The sequence below is a fragment of the Erinaceus europaeus genome, chromosome 3 (genome assembly GCF_950295315.1).
Source record: "Erinaceus europaeus chromosome 3, mEriEur2.1, whole genome shotgun sequence".
Classification (NCBI taxonomy): domain Eukaryota; kingdom Metazoa; phylum Chordata; class Mammalia; order Eulipotyphla; family Erinaceidae; genus Erinaceus; species Erinaceus europaeus.
Window position 1 is genome coordinate 178195344 of NC_080164.1, and position 17472 is coordinate 178212815.

General features: G+C 40.1%; 1 protein-coding gene across 7 annotated transcripts in view; it reads right to left on the bottom strand.

Annotated features, from left to right (window-relative positions):
- CPEB2 (cytoplasmic polyadenylation element binding protein 2) overlaps nt 1-17472 on the bottom strand; it is a 68249-nt gene that overhangs the window by 28728 nt on the left and 22049 nt on the right. For 4 of the 7 annotated variants that reach the window (XM_007517870.2, XM_007517873.2, XM_007517872.2 and 1 more), the window contains 2 exons: nt 8766-8816; nt 497-520 (listed from right to left, as the gene is read on the bottom strand). In XM_007517870.2, coding sequence (XP_007517932.2) covers nt 497-520; nt 8766-8816 — 75 coding nt within the window. The remainder of the gene's footprint in view (nt 1-496; nt 521-8765; nt 8817-17472) is intronic. The other 3 variants (XM_007517875.2, XM_007517871.2, XM_007517874.2) reach the window with 1 other exon arrangement.

Genomic DNA, 17472 nt, shown 5'->3' on the forward strand with positions numbered 1-17472 from the left:
AGCCCTTAGAGGAAAGGTATCCTGAGCAGAAAAGGAGTAGAGAAGAAGAGTCATTGCATCAGAAGACACTGCCATTCTGGTAAAAGGATTCCAGTATTTCAGTGTTCACTGGGAGGAAACATAAAATTAAATACCACCATGAAGGCAATCAATCCATTACAGACTTAGAAGAGAAATCATCCTGTTGTCACTAGAATTCATTAAACACATTTCTGATGCAAGCTATAAATAATATCTCTTATTTGAAAAGGAAAAAAAGGTAATTTTAAAAAGTTAAAAGTTTGACACTTTAAAGTAGACAATTTATTAAATGACTATTAGTATGAAAGTATGCTTTAAAGGTTAATGCATTTAGGATTAAAAACTTTGACAACTACTCAAATCAAAAGACAATTTGTGAGATTCACACTGCATAAAAAATCTGGCATAGTTAATTACAACATTGATCAGTAAAACCCAATAAGGAACAGTGAGACACAGCAAACAAATAAATTACCTCGTCTTCGCCCATAACTCCTTGCTGCATGTAAACAAAGGACAAATTATAAAACGTCAGAACTCAAAAGAAGCCCACATATACAAATACTTGTGACACGAAAAACTATGTGGGCATCTGGAAATTAATGCTACTGAGAGTTACGATGTCACCATCTAACATCTGTGCTATGTTTTCCCATTTATTACATGTAACATTTGCAATATAAAATGTGAAATATGCAACAGTATTCATTCATGCTGAAATCCATAAATAAATATCTCACTTGATCAGGATAGAATATGTAACACTTTATAATAAAATAACATCCTAAATAATGCTTCTGTCGAATGGGAACTTGAATTAAATCTTAAGTTTTTCTACTTATTAGAACACTGACATATATGGCACACAGAATCCAACAATGAGGTATTGAGAGGCAATTCACACTGCAACAAAGCCCAGCACAGAAAAAGTACTGGAAGACCCAGAAGAATGTTACCTGAATTTTACTGTCTAGGTTTTGTAATATTTACAAAGTGTCCTCTCGTATTTGTTCTCCTAGAGCACTGCTCAGCTATGGCTCACGGCTGTGCTGGGGATTGAAACTCAAGAGCTCAGAGCTTCAGGCATGAAAGGTGGTTTGAAGAAACTTTATTCCTTCTCCCCTGTTCTCAAAGGTTTTTTCTTTTTTTTTCCTGTTTGTTTTTGCCAACAGGGTACTGGAGTTCAGTACCTAGAGGATGACTTCACTTCTAGTAATCTTTTTTTTTTTTCTTTACAAAATAAAGAGGAAAAGAGAGCCAGGTATAGTCCTGCTCCTGCACTTGTGAAGCTCCTCCCTCTGTCTTGGGGACGAGGGGCTTGAAGGAAGTCCTTGCACCCAACATGTGCACTCTAAGCACTGAGTTACTGCCTGGCTCAGACTCACAAGGGGCTTCACTAGAAAAACAAGCCTCAGAGATGGGAGAGGTCAGCTGGGGGGGAGGGGGGGGGAATCTCCTGCACTTATTCACTTTGAGTCCTACCAAATGGCCCAATGGCTAGATGTCCCACCCTTGCTTTAGAAGGCTGAATCCTTGAAGTCTTATGACAGAAGACCTGGAAATGGTCAATGGGCCCCAAATATTTCACCGCCAGTGCAGGTCTTGAATGCTGGACTTCCTGCATAGCTCTGGGCCTGTTCTAATAGCAGCCAGTACATAAACTTACTGTGGAATGTGAGGGATGAACACTTATAAAACAAATGAAACTCTCCTAAGTGTAAAGTCAAATTGTGAAATACGCAGTCTTAATATTCCGTGATACAGTTAAGAAATTTAATGTCATCAAGACCAGTTCCTGTTCTTAACTAAACAGTGAAAATATGTTCACAAGATTCCAGTTTTCATCACCTCAGTTTAAACAACTGTTTAGAAATTTTCTCCCTTCACTTTATTTGAGTAATTTTAGACTCCTCCAAAGAACTCCATTAAATTTATGGAAAAACCTCAAGATTCCAAGTCTCCCACTACCAAAAACAGCATTGACCTTAAATGTTCCCTATTCTCTGTCATGGAAATAACTAATCTCATTTTATTTTATTTTATTTTATTTTATTTTATTTTATTTTATTTTATTTTATTTCACTTATTGATGACAAAGGAGGCGAGAGAAAGAACCAGACATCACTCTGGTCCATGTGCTTCCGGGGATCAAGCTTAAGACCACCTGCTTGAGAGTCCAATGCTTTACTCACCGTGTCAACTCTTGGACCTCTAATGTCTTTTCTACCAATATTTCTATGCAAATTTCTGGGGGCATGCTGCACTACATAATAATTATTAATGATTAATCTACTAATCCCCTATTACTGAGAAAAAAATCATTAAATGATATTCGTTTCGTTTGTAAAAAGACTTCTTTAAGGTCAGAAAGATGGCACCAGTGTGGCTGATGCCTCAGGCAAAGATCCCAGGTTCAATTCCAAACACCACAATAAACTAAGTGTTCTGGTAAAAGAGACTTCTGCAGATAACATGCCCTTTTCAAACTAATTTAGAATAAATTAAGTAGATTTGGTAAGTACAACTATGTTTAGAATATTAAATTTTAGACATGCATGTATTTTATTGCTTTTAAATTACACCTCATACAAAAATAAATAAATAATTGTATATATACACACATAATTTTAAAACATTTCTTTTTTTAATATTTTATTTATTTCTTTTGTTGCCCTTGTTTTATTGTTGTAGTTATTATTGATGTCAGTGTTGTTGGATAGGACAGAGATAAATGGAGAGAGGAGGGGGAAGACAGAGAGGAGGAAAGATAAGACACCTGCAGACCTGCTTCACCACCTGTGAAGTGACTTCCCCGCAGGTGGGGAGCCTGGGGCTGGAACCAGGATCCTTCTGTGGGTCCTTGCGCCACATACGCTTAACCACCGCACTACCGCCCAATCCCCCCCCCCCTCCGGTTTCTTCTTTTAATGAAGATAGTAAGACTATGAGTAAAGCCTGAAACCTTTCCTGGACGCTTACTTCAGAGTTTGATGCTGCACAGCCATTAACTGTACTAAGTCAACCCCTTGCTACAAAAAGAAAACAGGATGATCCCAACATTTCCTTTAGAGCTGACCTTACATACTGGCTCTCAGCTCCAGTCATAGTAGCTTGAATCAGGACAGCTGGATTCGGGGACCAGCAAACAAACTAAACCAGCTGGAAATATTTAAAAGTTAAAAGTTCTCTTGATATAAAACTAAAGAAATACCTTTATCTCTTTAAAAAAAAAAAAAAAAAAACAAGGAAATACAACCCTCCCAAACAAAACTCCTTTTTAAGATCCACAGTAAACCTATCACCTAACTCCACTAACTTCCATCAACATAATAAAATGACTGGTGGTATGTTCAACTTTCCTGTTCCCATGACTTAACATCCTATTTACAACATCTGCCTTCAGAAATGCAATTTCATTATGGAGTAAATTGTCTTAACTAAAAGATATGCATAAATTCTCCCCTCCCCTGTATGCTCTGGCTTACAAATATGTTCTGGCTATAGGTGGTTCACCACAGCAAATCTGAATTTCAAACTAGCTTGTTCCTACTATCCCCTGTACTGCTGCTCTGTACCCTTTTGAAAAATCTTATGTTCTAATAAAAATGCAAGCCATTAATCCCCCCCCCCACAAAAAAAAAACCTATTTTCCTTGGGAGAGGGATAAGGCATGCCAACCTAATCTAAATATAAAAAAATACTAAAGAACACATCATTTTGCACAGATTTTTACTATAGTGGAAAAAAGGCATTTTATCTTTTTTATGAGTGATGGGTAGTTTAAGAATATAAATTTTCAAGGTACGATTCTAACATCAGACATTATGAAGCTTCTGGTTTTCAGGCAATCTGCTCACTGCTATGCAACAGGACTCTACAATACTCTAGTCACTCTGTGTCTGCCTCCAGCAGCCAGTCCCACTCACCCTGAGGAGCAAGACTCAGGTCTGTTGAGTAGGATGGATCTGCTGCTGTTGTCTTACTATGGCGTTTCTCATAGTTAAGCTGTTTGTTATTTTTTATAGTTCATTGTTTTTAAATCTATACAAGTGCCAGAAACATACAGCTGGGGAATTATATCTCTTTCTATAATGGGGTTAGCAGAGGCTTACAGTTAACAGTCTGCCCTTGGTACTTCATAATGTTACTGGACTATCTGATCTTTATCCAGTTTACCTACTCATCACTTACTTATCTAAAATGTTTAGCTATAACATTCGCTAGTCAGAAAGTGGAGTCATAAAATCCTGAGTTTTTTAATCTATAGTTATATACTTACCTATATTTAACTTTTATTAAGTGGATTCAAGCCAAGTACCACTACATTATTACTGATTCCTGACAGTCCGCAGGCTTCTCCATGTGCAGTGGAGACAGGGCTATAACCTGGGTCCCACACGACAAAACAGGTGCACTCTGGAGATGAGTTATCTAGCCGGCCTTAAAATGCTCTTAAAGCCCAACTATCGTTCTTATAGGTCTGAGGTGGAATCTCACTGGACTTTTAATTTGCATCTCTCTAATGATAAGCGAAGTGGAGCATTTCTTCATGTCTTTGGCCCACTTCCTCCTCTCTCTCTCTCTCTCTCTTTCTCTCTCTCTCTCTCTCCCTTTCTCGTTGTTGTACTATACCAATTCTTTATAGAGGTTTGCTATCAGTCACTTGTGGGCTGTGGGATGTGCAAGTCTCTTCTCTCATTTACCAAGCTGTCTGGTTATCCTTGTGTAGTTTTTTCTTTCTATGTGTAGAAGAAACTTCATTTTCATTTTTCATTCCATTCCATTCCCATTTGTTTATTTTTCATTTCCCATGCCCCCTGGGGTTGAGTCTCCAAAGACATCTTTGATGGAAGATTCTCTCCTGTGTCACCAATGTTTCCTTCTATATATTTTGAAGTTTCTGCTTTAATATCCAAGTCTTTGATCCACTTTGATGTGATTCTGGTGTGTGCTGCAAGCGGTGGTCTATAGCGTCACATTTCTCATGTGGCTGCCCAATTTTCCCAGCACCATTTGCTGAAGAGAATTTCTTTACCCCCACTGAGTGGTTTTGGCTCACTTGTCATGCAGTAGGTGGCTGTGCATGTGTGGAGTTTCTTTCAAGGCCCTGACTACCACACAAAGGCTAAGCCCACACTGTAGGAAACACTTCCTGAGAATGACTTACTTTTATTGACTCAAACACTTTTTATTGGTAGTGATAAACAGTTTCTTCCAGTTTTAGCTTTGGCCTTCAAATGATTGGAGACATATGCCATCTCAATTTTACATTCACCAAAGAAAACTTAACCGGCTCTTTTACTCACAGGACATGAATGCTATTCTTTCGGAAGCCTTCTGTCACTGTTTATCATGATCCTTGGCCATACTAACGTCTATTTCTAGAAACTGTTCTAGATACTCTGTGAATGAATTCACTCACTTCTCACTAAAATTCCAGAGGCAGGCAATATCTCTCTTTAAATCATGAAGCTTCAGAGACAAGGTAAAGTTAGATAATTTATCTAAGGTCACACAGAAATAGCAGTTTGGATTTAAACCTAGATAATCTGACTCTAGAGTCTGTGATAACAAAACCACTATGAGTGACTAGAATACCGCATGAAATACTCATGCAGAGTTGGGGGAGGGGCGGAAAGAGCACAGCAGTTCATGTAACAGGCTTTCATGCCTGAGGCCCCAAGGTCTCAGGTTCAATCCCTGGTACCAACATAAGCTAGAACTAAAGAGTGCTCTTTAAAAATAATAATAATAGTAATAATAATTTTAAAAAATTATTCTAGTTAAAAATATTTATGTATCATTATCAAATGTTGATTTTCAAAACTGAAAAAAATTAACTATGTTGTTGTTTAAGTAATATGCATTCATCAGTTTCATAATAGTGAGTTCAGTCTGCTAAGTAGCTGAAAAAAAAAAGTTTCTGTTTTTTGTTTTTAGATGGAGCCAGAGAAGCAGTGAGGCACAGAGAGAGAGAGAGAGAGAGAGAGAGAGAGAGAGAGAGAGTAAAAGAAACCACAGCACTGAAGATTCCTTCAGTGCATGGGGGTGAGGGCAGGCTAGAACCTGGGTCATGCAAATGGCAAAGCAGCGCACTATCTGAGTGAGCTATTTTGCCAGTTGAGGAATAATTTAAAAGTAGATATATGCATCGAGAGGCTACCGAGCTGTCAGAAAGTCCTGACGTATTTTCCTATGCCAAAAAGTGTCATAACTTTCCTGACAGCCCAATACAATAATGTGGTACAAGCAGAGGTTTGTTATTAATTAATTCCTCTCTCTCCCAGGGAGATGATATATCAGTAACAAGACTATTGGTCTAATTGATACAGATATAACTGAATTACAACTACTTTGAAATAGCATAAGAGTATTTTCCCTGTACATTTTAGTACTTCTTTTTGTGTGTATAAAAATTACAGAAATTCTTATTATTTAAACACTAATTTACTTTACAGATAAGCACTTTTTTACTATCCCACTCATGACCAATGATCCTAAATTAGCATAAAGTATTTTTATTTTTTATACTTATTTGTCCCTACTGATCTAAACACATTTTGATGGCCTAAATCCTTGACAAAGAATGCTTAGAGTTTCCAGGAAGACTACACACACACACACACACACACACACACACACACACACACACACATCCATCCTAAAATGGCATACCATGAAAAAGCCTCACATGATAAAAAGAAAGTGTATATACAGTATATAGGATGCAACTCTTGCCTGAAACATTCTTTAATCTACTATGTGATGAAACATCTTCAACTGCTTACAAGGACTTAAGGAAACTGACGAAATCCGTTACAATGTTTAGTGTAACTGAAAGTAAAAGCTATAAAAGTAATGTGGTTATTAAAAGCTCTCTGCTACACGCGACTGACATGTTACTATGATTACCATGTTCTTCTGGAATTATCCGACTGAGCAAAGATTCATCAATGTGAGAGTATCTGTGTGTGAGCTATCGAATGATCTCACAGAATGCTTTACTTCAGATGAATTTAACAGGATGTGAAGTATATGCAAATTTAATTTTTTTCCCCACTGGAACCCCCCCTTTTTTTTAGAAGTTAAAATAGAAATGTGAATATTTGGCACAAAGAGTATTCAGAAATTAGTTTAGGATGTCAGGAGAGAGGTGTAATTCACAGTTTCCTAACACTTATGATGACCTTAAAAATCATACCATAGGAAAAATAAAAACTGCAATACATTTTCAATTTTATCAGATAAAATCCAAGGATATAAACTTTAGTTATAGAGACCAGTTGCCCAGCTATTCAAATAACATGCTTTTAATTTTTTTGTTTGTTTTGGAAGAAAAACAATGAATAAAGAAGTCCTGCAATGAATGCAATTTCTAGCAGCTTTCTGGTCAAAGTGCATGTAAACACTAATTCTGAGTTCATGCCTGTGGCCTACTGGACTGATGTGAGAACTAGCCTGGACATGCTGTAACCCAGAATGAGTAGTCTGGCCCAAGTTGAGCACCCTGACAATTCTCCCTCTAACCATTCATTCATAAAGGCCCTCAGAGAGACCACCCGGCTTAGTTAAGGCTGAGACACAGTAGGTACCTATAACACATAACTGTTACAAGTCAAATAAATCATCACTAAGCAATCATCTCACCTAACACTCTCCCCTCTGGACTCCTCTCCTTAAAAAAATCCTACCTACCGTGACAATCTCCAAAGCAGCCTGGACCTTAGTCCGCCTTTCTGTCTGAATTCATTTACACGGTTGAGGCTGACAGTGGCCAATTTCACTGCCATCATTTGATAACAAAGCTTCAGGTGACATAGGAGTCAACTCCCATGACAGAACGGTGTCTTTATTTATTTTCATAGTTGAGTATTACTTCCAGTATCCTTTCTCCCTATTCTCTCTCCTCACTCAACCTCTGGTTTAAAAATGCCTGTGTGAGGAGGAGTATCCTAGCAGCCTGCAGCAGACGCAGATGTGCGGTGTGTGGCCTCCCTCTGAGTGCAGGGAATACACACTGAAACTAGAACCTGCTCGCTCTCTCTCTGGTAACCGGACTCTCTATTTAGTGTGATTACCACATTTAGAAAATGGTCAGTATATTCCTCGGTTTAAAACTATTCCAACTAGGGGCCAGGTGGTGGCACACCTGGTTGAGCGCACATGTTACAATGTGCAAGGACCCAGGTTTGAGCCCCTGGTCCCCACCTGCAGGGGGAAAGCTTCACAAGTGGTGAAGCAGGGCTGCAGGTGTCTCTCTGTCTATCAGCCCCATCCCTCTCAATTTCTGACTGTCTCTATCCAGCAAATAAATAAAGATTAAAAAAAAAGTTTAAAAAAATATTCCAAGAAACAGGTCCTGGGCATTTTGCAAATATTATGTCATTTAACTCACACTATGAGCCTTGAGACTGGTTTTCTCATTTCATAGACGGGAGAAACTAAAGCCCACAGTTTACCATGTTCATATTCTAAACTATTTGGTATTCGTCTCAGAACTCTCTCTCAAGTCTGATCAGTGGATTAAGTTGCTGTCAAAAATAGCCAATTCAATAACTGCTTTGCTAGACAGAACACATTCACACTTCGAACTTGGCTTTTTGTTCAAAAAGGGCTAGATCTTTCATTTGATACTTATCAGGATTAACATATCTGTATGGCGAGCACTCAGGGAAGCACGTATTTAATCATCTTGATTTACATGTTAGTCAATTGTAAACAAAAAGTATTTTTATAAAACTCACCATTTAACATCAACAGACTGTCAGTTCCTGGATGCGGGTAGCTCAACCGACCTGTAAAAAGACAAAAATGGAGTTTTACAGTTATGGGGATTTTGAAAAGAAAAGGAAAGAAAAAGGGGGGGAAGGGCTAAGATGAGGAAATTATTGAGCACAGTGGCATATGGATTAAAAACTAAAGTGCTATTGATTTTTTATATTTATTTATTTACTCCCTTTTGTTGCCCTTGTTTTATTGTTGTAGTTATTATTGTTGTTGTTGATGATGTCATCGTTGTTGGATAGGACAGAGAAATGGAGAGAGAAGGGGAAGACAGAGAGGGAAAGAGAGGGAAAGAGGAACCTGCAGACCTGCTTCACCGCTTGTGAAGCCACTCCCCTGCAGGTGGGGAGTCGGGGGCTTGAACCGAGATTCTTATGTTGGTCCTTGTGCTCGGCGTCACATGCGCTTAACCTGCTATGCTACTGCTAGACTCCCAGTGTTACTGTTTTCAGTTACAGTGTATTAACTAAAACTATTCTCAACACTGGGGATAAAACAAAACACACTTAACTAAGGTTCTAGATTATGAGGACATAATGTGATTTGAGAACAGTGCCTATCAGTCAAAGTCCATCTGTGTCCTGAAGCATAAAATCAATGTAGTATCCTGCTATTCCAAACTGAATGAATAACATGGATGTTTAAAATAATTTTTAAAGGGAGTCTGTGGTTTTATCTACAGATCTTATTCTCAAAATTGAATGACAATAATTTCCTTAGAAAAAAAGAATCAAAATATAAAAATAAACTACTTGCAAGTTGCTGTTTAATTTGATGTGGATTTTACAGTTGTATTTTGGGGTCTAGAGTAATTAGCACAGTAGTTTATGCACCAGGCTTTCAGGCTTGTGGCTTGGAAGCCCCAGGTTAAATCCCCAGCACCACCATAAGCCAGAGATGATCACTGCTCTTGTTCAAAAACAACAGCAAAAAGTTGTATTTAATGAAATACCTTAAATGTATTATTGCAGAGGTTATTAAGAATTTAACTTGCTTCAAGATTAAAAATGATGTAAACATGCAAAAGAGAAACTGTTAAAGCTTAAGAGAATAGCACTCAAATCTGCCATTAGCTGGTGTGGAGGGACAACCTCACTCCAGACAGCTGTGGAAAAGCAGTAAGGCACACACACACATACCAAGGCTTATCCAACACTTGTACGTTCTTAAGACTTGTCTGACTCTGACAGACTATCAGAAAGTACAAGAGAACTCATTTAGAAAAATACTAGAAATCACATCTCTGTGAGATTGAATTTTAACGACTTTCACCTCAGCCCCTTCCGAAAGACTCTGTGAGAGTGTGTTGGGTGTGTTGCCACCGCAAGGGTGACCCTCACAGGCGACTTGAGACGGGATCTGACCTGGTCAGGAAGTAGTACGGATTGGCCGTTGACATTTACCAGCTTTCCAAGTGTGCCCTGAATTCTAAAGGTCTTTTATTATCCTCAAATACCCCCATACAAAGCAGGCTGTAAGTTGAATTTTGCTTTATAGTAAACTTAGAAAGAACCTGCTTACAATGCAAAGTGAGTGGTGACTAATTCAATCCTGACATTCAAATGTATCAGATATATGAGCAGCCATGGCTATGCACACACACTGTGTCTGTGCTCAAAATGAACTGTCTAGCACACTATTTCCAGACCCAACACAGTTCAACAGAGCAAATCCCAACAGTCCTTCTAAGAATAATTTGCCACTTCTTATTCAGTTTCATACAGATGACAGTAGTCATCTAATGATTTCTTAAAGCTGTCACACTCTATATAGACGGTAAGCTTATCGCTGTGAGATCTTAGTAATACAGGACAGAGGAACAGGAAAGCAGATACAAGAGGCAGAGACACTGCGAGGTGGGAAGCAAGACATTTCCTAACTGGATTGCAGCTGTCTGCTTGGATAGTGCAGTACGGAAATGCGCCCATGTCCCATCACCTTGCTGTAGATGACTGACGCTAGAGGGTGGTTTCAGAGACCATGAACATATTACTGTTATTTCTAGCTTGAGACTGAAAATCACAACTCCTTTACAAGTGGCTGGCAGCACTGCTCATTCATGCTGTGTGCCCACACTGTACAAGCAGGGTGCTGAGAACAAGATGCAGGGCAGGATCTCTGTGTGGAAGTCTTAGGGGAGAGAAAAAGAAAAGTACAGTGACAACAAGTCTTCCAAGCATGTGCTGGAGGGAAAGAGAACACACACAAAGGAGTGTCTAAATAAACCCTGGGATTCGGGCAAGACTTCCCAGAAAAGGAGACTAAGCAAACCTTGAGGCTAGTCCCACTTGAAAAGAAACCTGACTTTAGCATGCCAAACAGTCACCCTCCAGTGGGCTCCTCGCGCTACCAGCTATCATACCCAAGACACAGGTAACAGCCCTTCTCACTGCTAACAGCTTTGGCTTCTTGGCGGAATGCACTTAAAAGCTGCATCTCACAGGGCAAGGTCCAGAAAGAGCTATTGTTTACAAATCGATACAGATTCTAAACTAAGTACATATCCTAAAGGAGTTCTTCAAATGAGGAACTCTCAATAAGATCCACAAAAAATCCAAAATGAAGCCAGCAAAGTTGCAGTCTTATAATTATTTGGATCTCTTCCTCTACCACATCAAAACTATCAAAACATAATCACAAGTTAACTTCTATGCCTCTATTTTACTTAGTGTAGTGTCTAAGCTACTTGGCTAATAACCTACCGATTGATAGCAACAGATAAATTTGAGAAAGGACAGGGGCTTGTCTAACAGCATGATGCTGTTATCTTCCCATTTTGAAGAAATGGGTCAGAAGAGGTTAAATGGATGAGTATGGGATGATCTCACTGTCTCAGGCAGAAGTTGAAAAAAAAGATCAGAAGAGAAAACACAAGTAGATCCTGAACTGGAACTGGCATATTGCACCAAAGTAAAAGACTCTGGTGTGTGTGTGTGTGTGTGTGTGTGTGTGTGTGTGTAGGGGGGGAATACAGTGTGTGTGTGTGTGTGTGTGTGTGTGTGTGTGTGTGTGTGTGTGTGTGTGTGTGTAGGGGGGGGAATACAGGTCCAAAAAGGATGGAAGAGGACGTAGTGGGGGTTGTATTGTTATATGGAAAACTGGAAAATGTTATGCATGTACAAACTATTGTATTTACTGTTGAATGCAAAACACTAATTCCCCAATAAAGAAATTAAAAAAAGAAAAGTAGTGAAATAACTTGAACGTGTGGCAGGTGAGAATTCTCCCATTCTCCCACTGATCCCCCAATGCAGTAACTTCACCACGTGTGCATCACTGTGGGGAGGGTTCAAACCCAGACAAGGTGGCTCCTTCTATATCATCACTATCTTCTAATGAATTCCCCGTTGACAACACAAAGGTGTTGTTAAATTGGTTACAGGGAAAACTCGCCCAGGATGAAAGAATCATGAAATGAGAATGTTGTACATCAGGTGGCTTGTTCTTGGCAGAGAAGAAACAGGCTGCAGAAGCGCCCCTCCCAGTCAGCTAGTGGTCCCCCAACTCCTGCCTGGAGGTGCCTGTGGCCTCCAAGTGCTAGACACAGGGCTTCCCAGAAGGGAAGGAGGAAGTCCATTTCCCAGCTTTCCTCGGAGTTTACCGTGTCCACGACTGTATGAACTGGACAGTAAAAATGGAAGGTACAGTCTGTAGGACTTATCCCCCTTTCCATCATTATTTCCCTAGCTGCCCGAATGCAGATGTGATGGCTTACTGAGACACTCACATAACAGAACAGGGCAGTTGCTAGGTATGCAGGCTAGAGATCAAGACAGGAGATTCAATCAAGGAAAATCATCAGGTCACTTTTAGGAGTAGTTTAATTCTTGCTAGTAATAAATATCTGACATAACACTGAAAATGTAAAACAACTTCACGTTGGTTTTAATCTGCTACAGATAATGGGTATATCTACTAATCGACATTTTTCTTTTTATTTAAGATACTATGCATTTATTTACCAAGAACAAAGAAATGTCAAAATAGTTATGCTAATGCTCGTTCCTTTGCCTTCAGGACTGAAACCTTTGTAAGTGACAGCAATGTGTAACTTGGAAGAGTAAGGCCTGGGGAAGACAGCTCAGCCTATCAGAGCGCCGAATCTCACAGTGACAGCTCAGATGTGAATTCAATCCCAGCTCTACCTTATTCCTGAGCCAGGCAGTGCTCTGATCTCACCCTCCCCTTCTTTAGAATAATAAATCTTAAAAAAAAAAAAAAAAAAAAACCAGAAGCAGTCGTACTCCAATATGCTGTGCTGCCTTGCAGCAAGAGCCCCACCTGTTTCCAGTCACAGGGACCAAGTTCTCCCCCTTCTTTATTTCTCACTAGTCACTTCTTAGTCTCCTGTGCTGCACCTGCCTCTGGTTCAAGCCCCGGTCTTCACCTCTTCAATAGCACACATCATTCTCTAAGCAGGCGACTCGCTAGCTGGGTCTAAACGCAGAGCCCAGACCAGTCTCAGCAGTGGACTACCTGGGTGACCACCCCCAGCCCCTGGGATGACGCTGTCCACTCTGTGCCCACGAGCTGGGCTGCTCTACCACCAGCACAGACCCTGGTCTGAGCACTAACAGCCACCAAAGCTGACAGTTCTTGGACTCTACCCGCGGGGCCGCAGGATCCTGCACAAATGTTCCCCTAGCATCTAGTCTGCAGTCAGCAGTCAGCAGTCAGCATTTGAAGCCTAAGCCAGCTCAGCCTGTTCTATTGCCCAAAGCCCTTCCACACACAGAGCAGATGATACGAGCCTCCTCCACGCTAGCTAGCCACACATTCTGAAGGCCTTCTGCTCTTCCCAGACATGCCAGGTATATTCCCACTTCCGGTTCTGCCTATCCCTTGTCATCTTCCTGCCTGAAATGCACTGGCCCAGGCAGGTTCAAAGCTCACAGTTCACAGGTCACTCGTTTAAGCCACGGCATCACTAGCCGCCCTAGCTAAGCCAGGTGCCTCTATCGCACTGAGGTTCTATTTCTTTTCTTCATATTACACATTCTTTCCTTTCGACTCCTTCACTGAAAGAAGCTCCGTGAGGACAAGACAGTGTCTTGCGTGTTCTCTGCTATGTCTCAATCATCACAAATAGAGCGCAGGTCTCAAATACTATGTGTTAACGAGGAAGTGAGCTAAAGGATCACTTCATGAGTCATGAACTGAACTGACAGCACAAGACCCAAGTGTGCTTGTCTGTGGGGCACAGGAAGAAAACTCTCCAAAGTAAACAGAGAACTTGCAGAAGGAAAACTCATCAATTCATTCTAAATCCACTGCCTGTGGAAGGGAGGGGTGGGATGGAGATCATCGTGCTTGCTGTTCTCTCCGTACAAATATTTCTCCACCATCCTTTTGCTCTGTGTGTAGTGGGACCCGGGGCCACGTGCATGCGGGGCGAGTGCTCCACCGCTAAACCACCGGCTTGCTCCCTTCTCTTTGCCTCTTTCATGAGAGCTCCCAGTTATCCCCAAAGTTTCAGTGCTCAGTTAAATACACTAACTCTTCATCAGTGATCAGAAAACTGCCAAAGAACAAATACCACACATGTAACCAACTCCCTTTAATAGGGGGTGTGAGGGTGGGGTGGATTTTGGGAATCCTAAGCTTTATCACTTTTACCGTAGGATTAACACTAGACTCTCTTTAGGCAGTGTGGTGCAGTGGTGAAAGGCACGCACCTGAGAGCTACCACGTCCTATTATTTATTAGCATCGAAACTCGGCCACTTAATGTCATAAGCCACCAAAGTCGCCCAACTGTAAAACAGAGGAAATAGCGACTTCTTGGTTGCAGGAATTATAGAAGCTAATCCACACCCATGTCTAGTCTCCAAGCATCTAACAAGCACTCAACAGATGACCCGCACTCTGGGGTAGATGGTATATAAATAGACAAGCCTTCAAATGGAGAGGCTAAATGTTTCTTCTTTATAAACTTTGAATAAAGCATCGCTCTGAATGCTTTGAAAAAGTCTTCTGATATCTATTTTTTTCATAATCTACATTTCACTTTTACTTCCAAATTTGGTTGGAAAACAGTGGCTCAAACAACTCTGGTAAAACCCACTGAGAATGTGGCCATTACCAACCTTGAATAACCCACTCTTTGCTCAGATCCAAGGGGACAGACATCCCTGGCTTCCCCCCAAATCTCAATGCAAGCTTCCAAAAAGCCCAAGAATAAGACCATGCAGTTACAGAAAAGAGTCCTCTCAGAGCCAAAGTACCAGATCACAAGAGAGAAAATGAGTATCTAACCTACAACTGAACCAAACAAAAAACTGACCTGATTCCTGGGGTCAAGAATACATACTTTAAATCAGGATGCAATTATAAACAGTTTTCACCTAACAATTATTTATAACTTTTAAGACTTTGTGAACATTAGAAAATAAATGCTGAGGAGCAAAACATCTCAAAAGCTAAACATAAATGACAAGCAAAAAAATTAAATCAAAGTTATTACAACCCAACTGGTACTGCAACCAGTATTTGCATCAAGTTGAACTTACTGTAGAACTAAACACCTGTGAAAGGCTTTTATTTTATTTTTTTTATAAATATTCTGAGAAAGGAGAGACCAAAGCACTGCTTAACTCTGATTTATGGTGGTGCTGGCGATGGAACCTGGGACCTTGGAGCCTCAGGCAGGAAAGGCGTTTGCATAACCACTATGCTGTCTCCCCAGCCCAGAAAAAGGTTTTTGTCATGCAAATAGCTGAATGGGCCACTGAACACTGCCTGTGGCAAGTTACTAAACAAGTCAACAATAGAGAGCCTCGGAAACCAATGTGTTAAATTCGTGTCTGTAAACACAAACAAAAGCTCAACAGATTTTATTTAAAATTGTGAAATATCTCAAAGTACAGATACTAAGTCATGTATTTTACAATGAAGCAAAATTTTAAATTCTAGGTAAATATTGATTTAAAAAGGTGAATTATTAGGGACAACTATGTAGTCATTCTCCAAACACCTAGAGAGCCCTCATCTATGTGCTTGGCATCATGACAGCTTCAGATTCCAGATAAGCAAAAAAAGAAGTGGTTGTTGCTACCATGACAGTATTGTGTGAAAGAGAAAGATACATACTAATAAAAAAAGAAAGAATGAACAAAGAAACTTAATGAATCCAAAACCAGAGAGAACAGTATGCCTACCAGCTAAACGGAGTATGATTTCCTGGTACTTCTTAGTGAAGTAACTGCTGCTAACTAGGGAAATGGGGGCTGCACTGGGGAGGAACAGGGGACTACAGTGACATCCAACTGAACTTGTTGCTTTCTGAAACCTCTAAGATGACAGTAGGCAAGTTTTTAAAAGAAGTACATATCCCGTCAGAACAGAGAGCCGAAGAGGCTCTCAGAAGAACTACTTACTGTCACACCAGCGTTTGGAGTGGTCTTCGGAAACACCACAGAAACCTAAATATCCCACCCTGTGCACAGAAGGTCACAAGGAGACCAACCACCTGCAGAAGCAGCACCTGAGGCAGTGCCTCCCCTTGTCCACCTCCCACAAGTGCTTGCAGTGATGGCTTAGTGTTCCCACACAGAAAAACAGAAAACACAGATCCAAGCCCACTGTGCAAAAATGACAAAATGACGGGGTGGAAGGGTGGAAAACGTCAGTTCCATCCCACCTGGCTGGCTGCCTTACAGCAATGCCCGGGAGCGTAAGAGCCCTAACTACATATATAGAAAGTTCAATCACTGCTGCCTTATCTTTGCAAATGAATAGTCAAGGTATATCATTAAGAGATTTGACCTAAGTCTTCAAACAAGAAAAAAAAAAAAAAAAAAACCACCTAGCAGGAAAGAAGGAACTTAGAAGCAGCACAGACAATACTAGGGTCTGGAAAAAACAACCTTCAAGGTATACACAACTGAGAAAAAGGACCAAGGGAGAATAAAAATGCTCTGAGAATTTTTCTAAGAAGGTCTCAAAAGTTCTGCAAAGATGTTTTTCTTATGAAAGAAACTGAAGCAAGGCTCTGCCATTTGTGCTGTTCAGTTTACTGCTGGCTTATTTTCTATGTGGTGTCAGAGCCTCAAGCATACAAGGAATGTACTCTAATGCTGAGACACCTTCCCTAGTGCTGGGGAAAAAAAAAAACAATTTTTAATTAAAAAAAAATCAATAAAAGGCTGGAAAATAAGAGATAAAGAGATCTCTCTAAAAACAACACAAAAGATGAAACAATGAAAAAAAAAAACCGAAGTATTCTAAGTTTAACATTTCAGTTAGAGGAATTCCACAAAGTGGTAATATAAGAAATATAAAATAAATTATCAAAGCAATACCACAAATTCACGAGGAGTGAAGGAAGGAAACAGCCAAATTAAATGGATCCAGTGGAATGTTAGCTCAAGAAACTCACTGGATGAATGAGGGGGAATCTTCAGACAGGCTGGCCCCCTTTCCTCCCCCACCACACACTAGAACAATCACTTCTCCTTACTATGGAATTTCATAACCAAAGGGAGTGAAATACCCTTAAGTCTTCCAGAAAGAAAAAAGAAATACCGAAAGCATGGCAGTCAATCATAAGAATGGACAGGCTTCCTGATGGTATTACAGTAACCATGGAAGTAAAATGGTAAGGAAGCAATTCTTTGAATATTTTAAATAAAAAAAATATTCCATGCTAACATATGTTGATAGAGGAAGC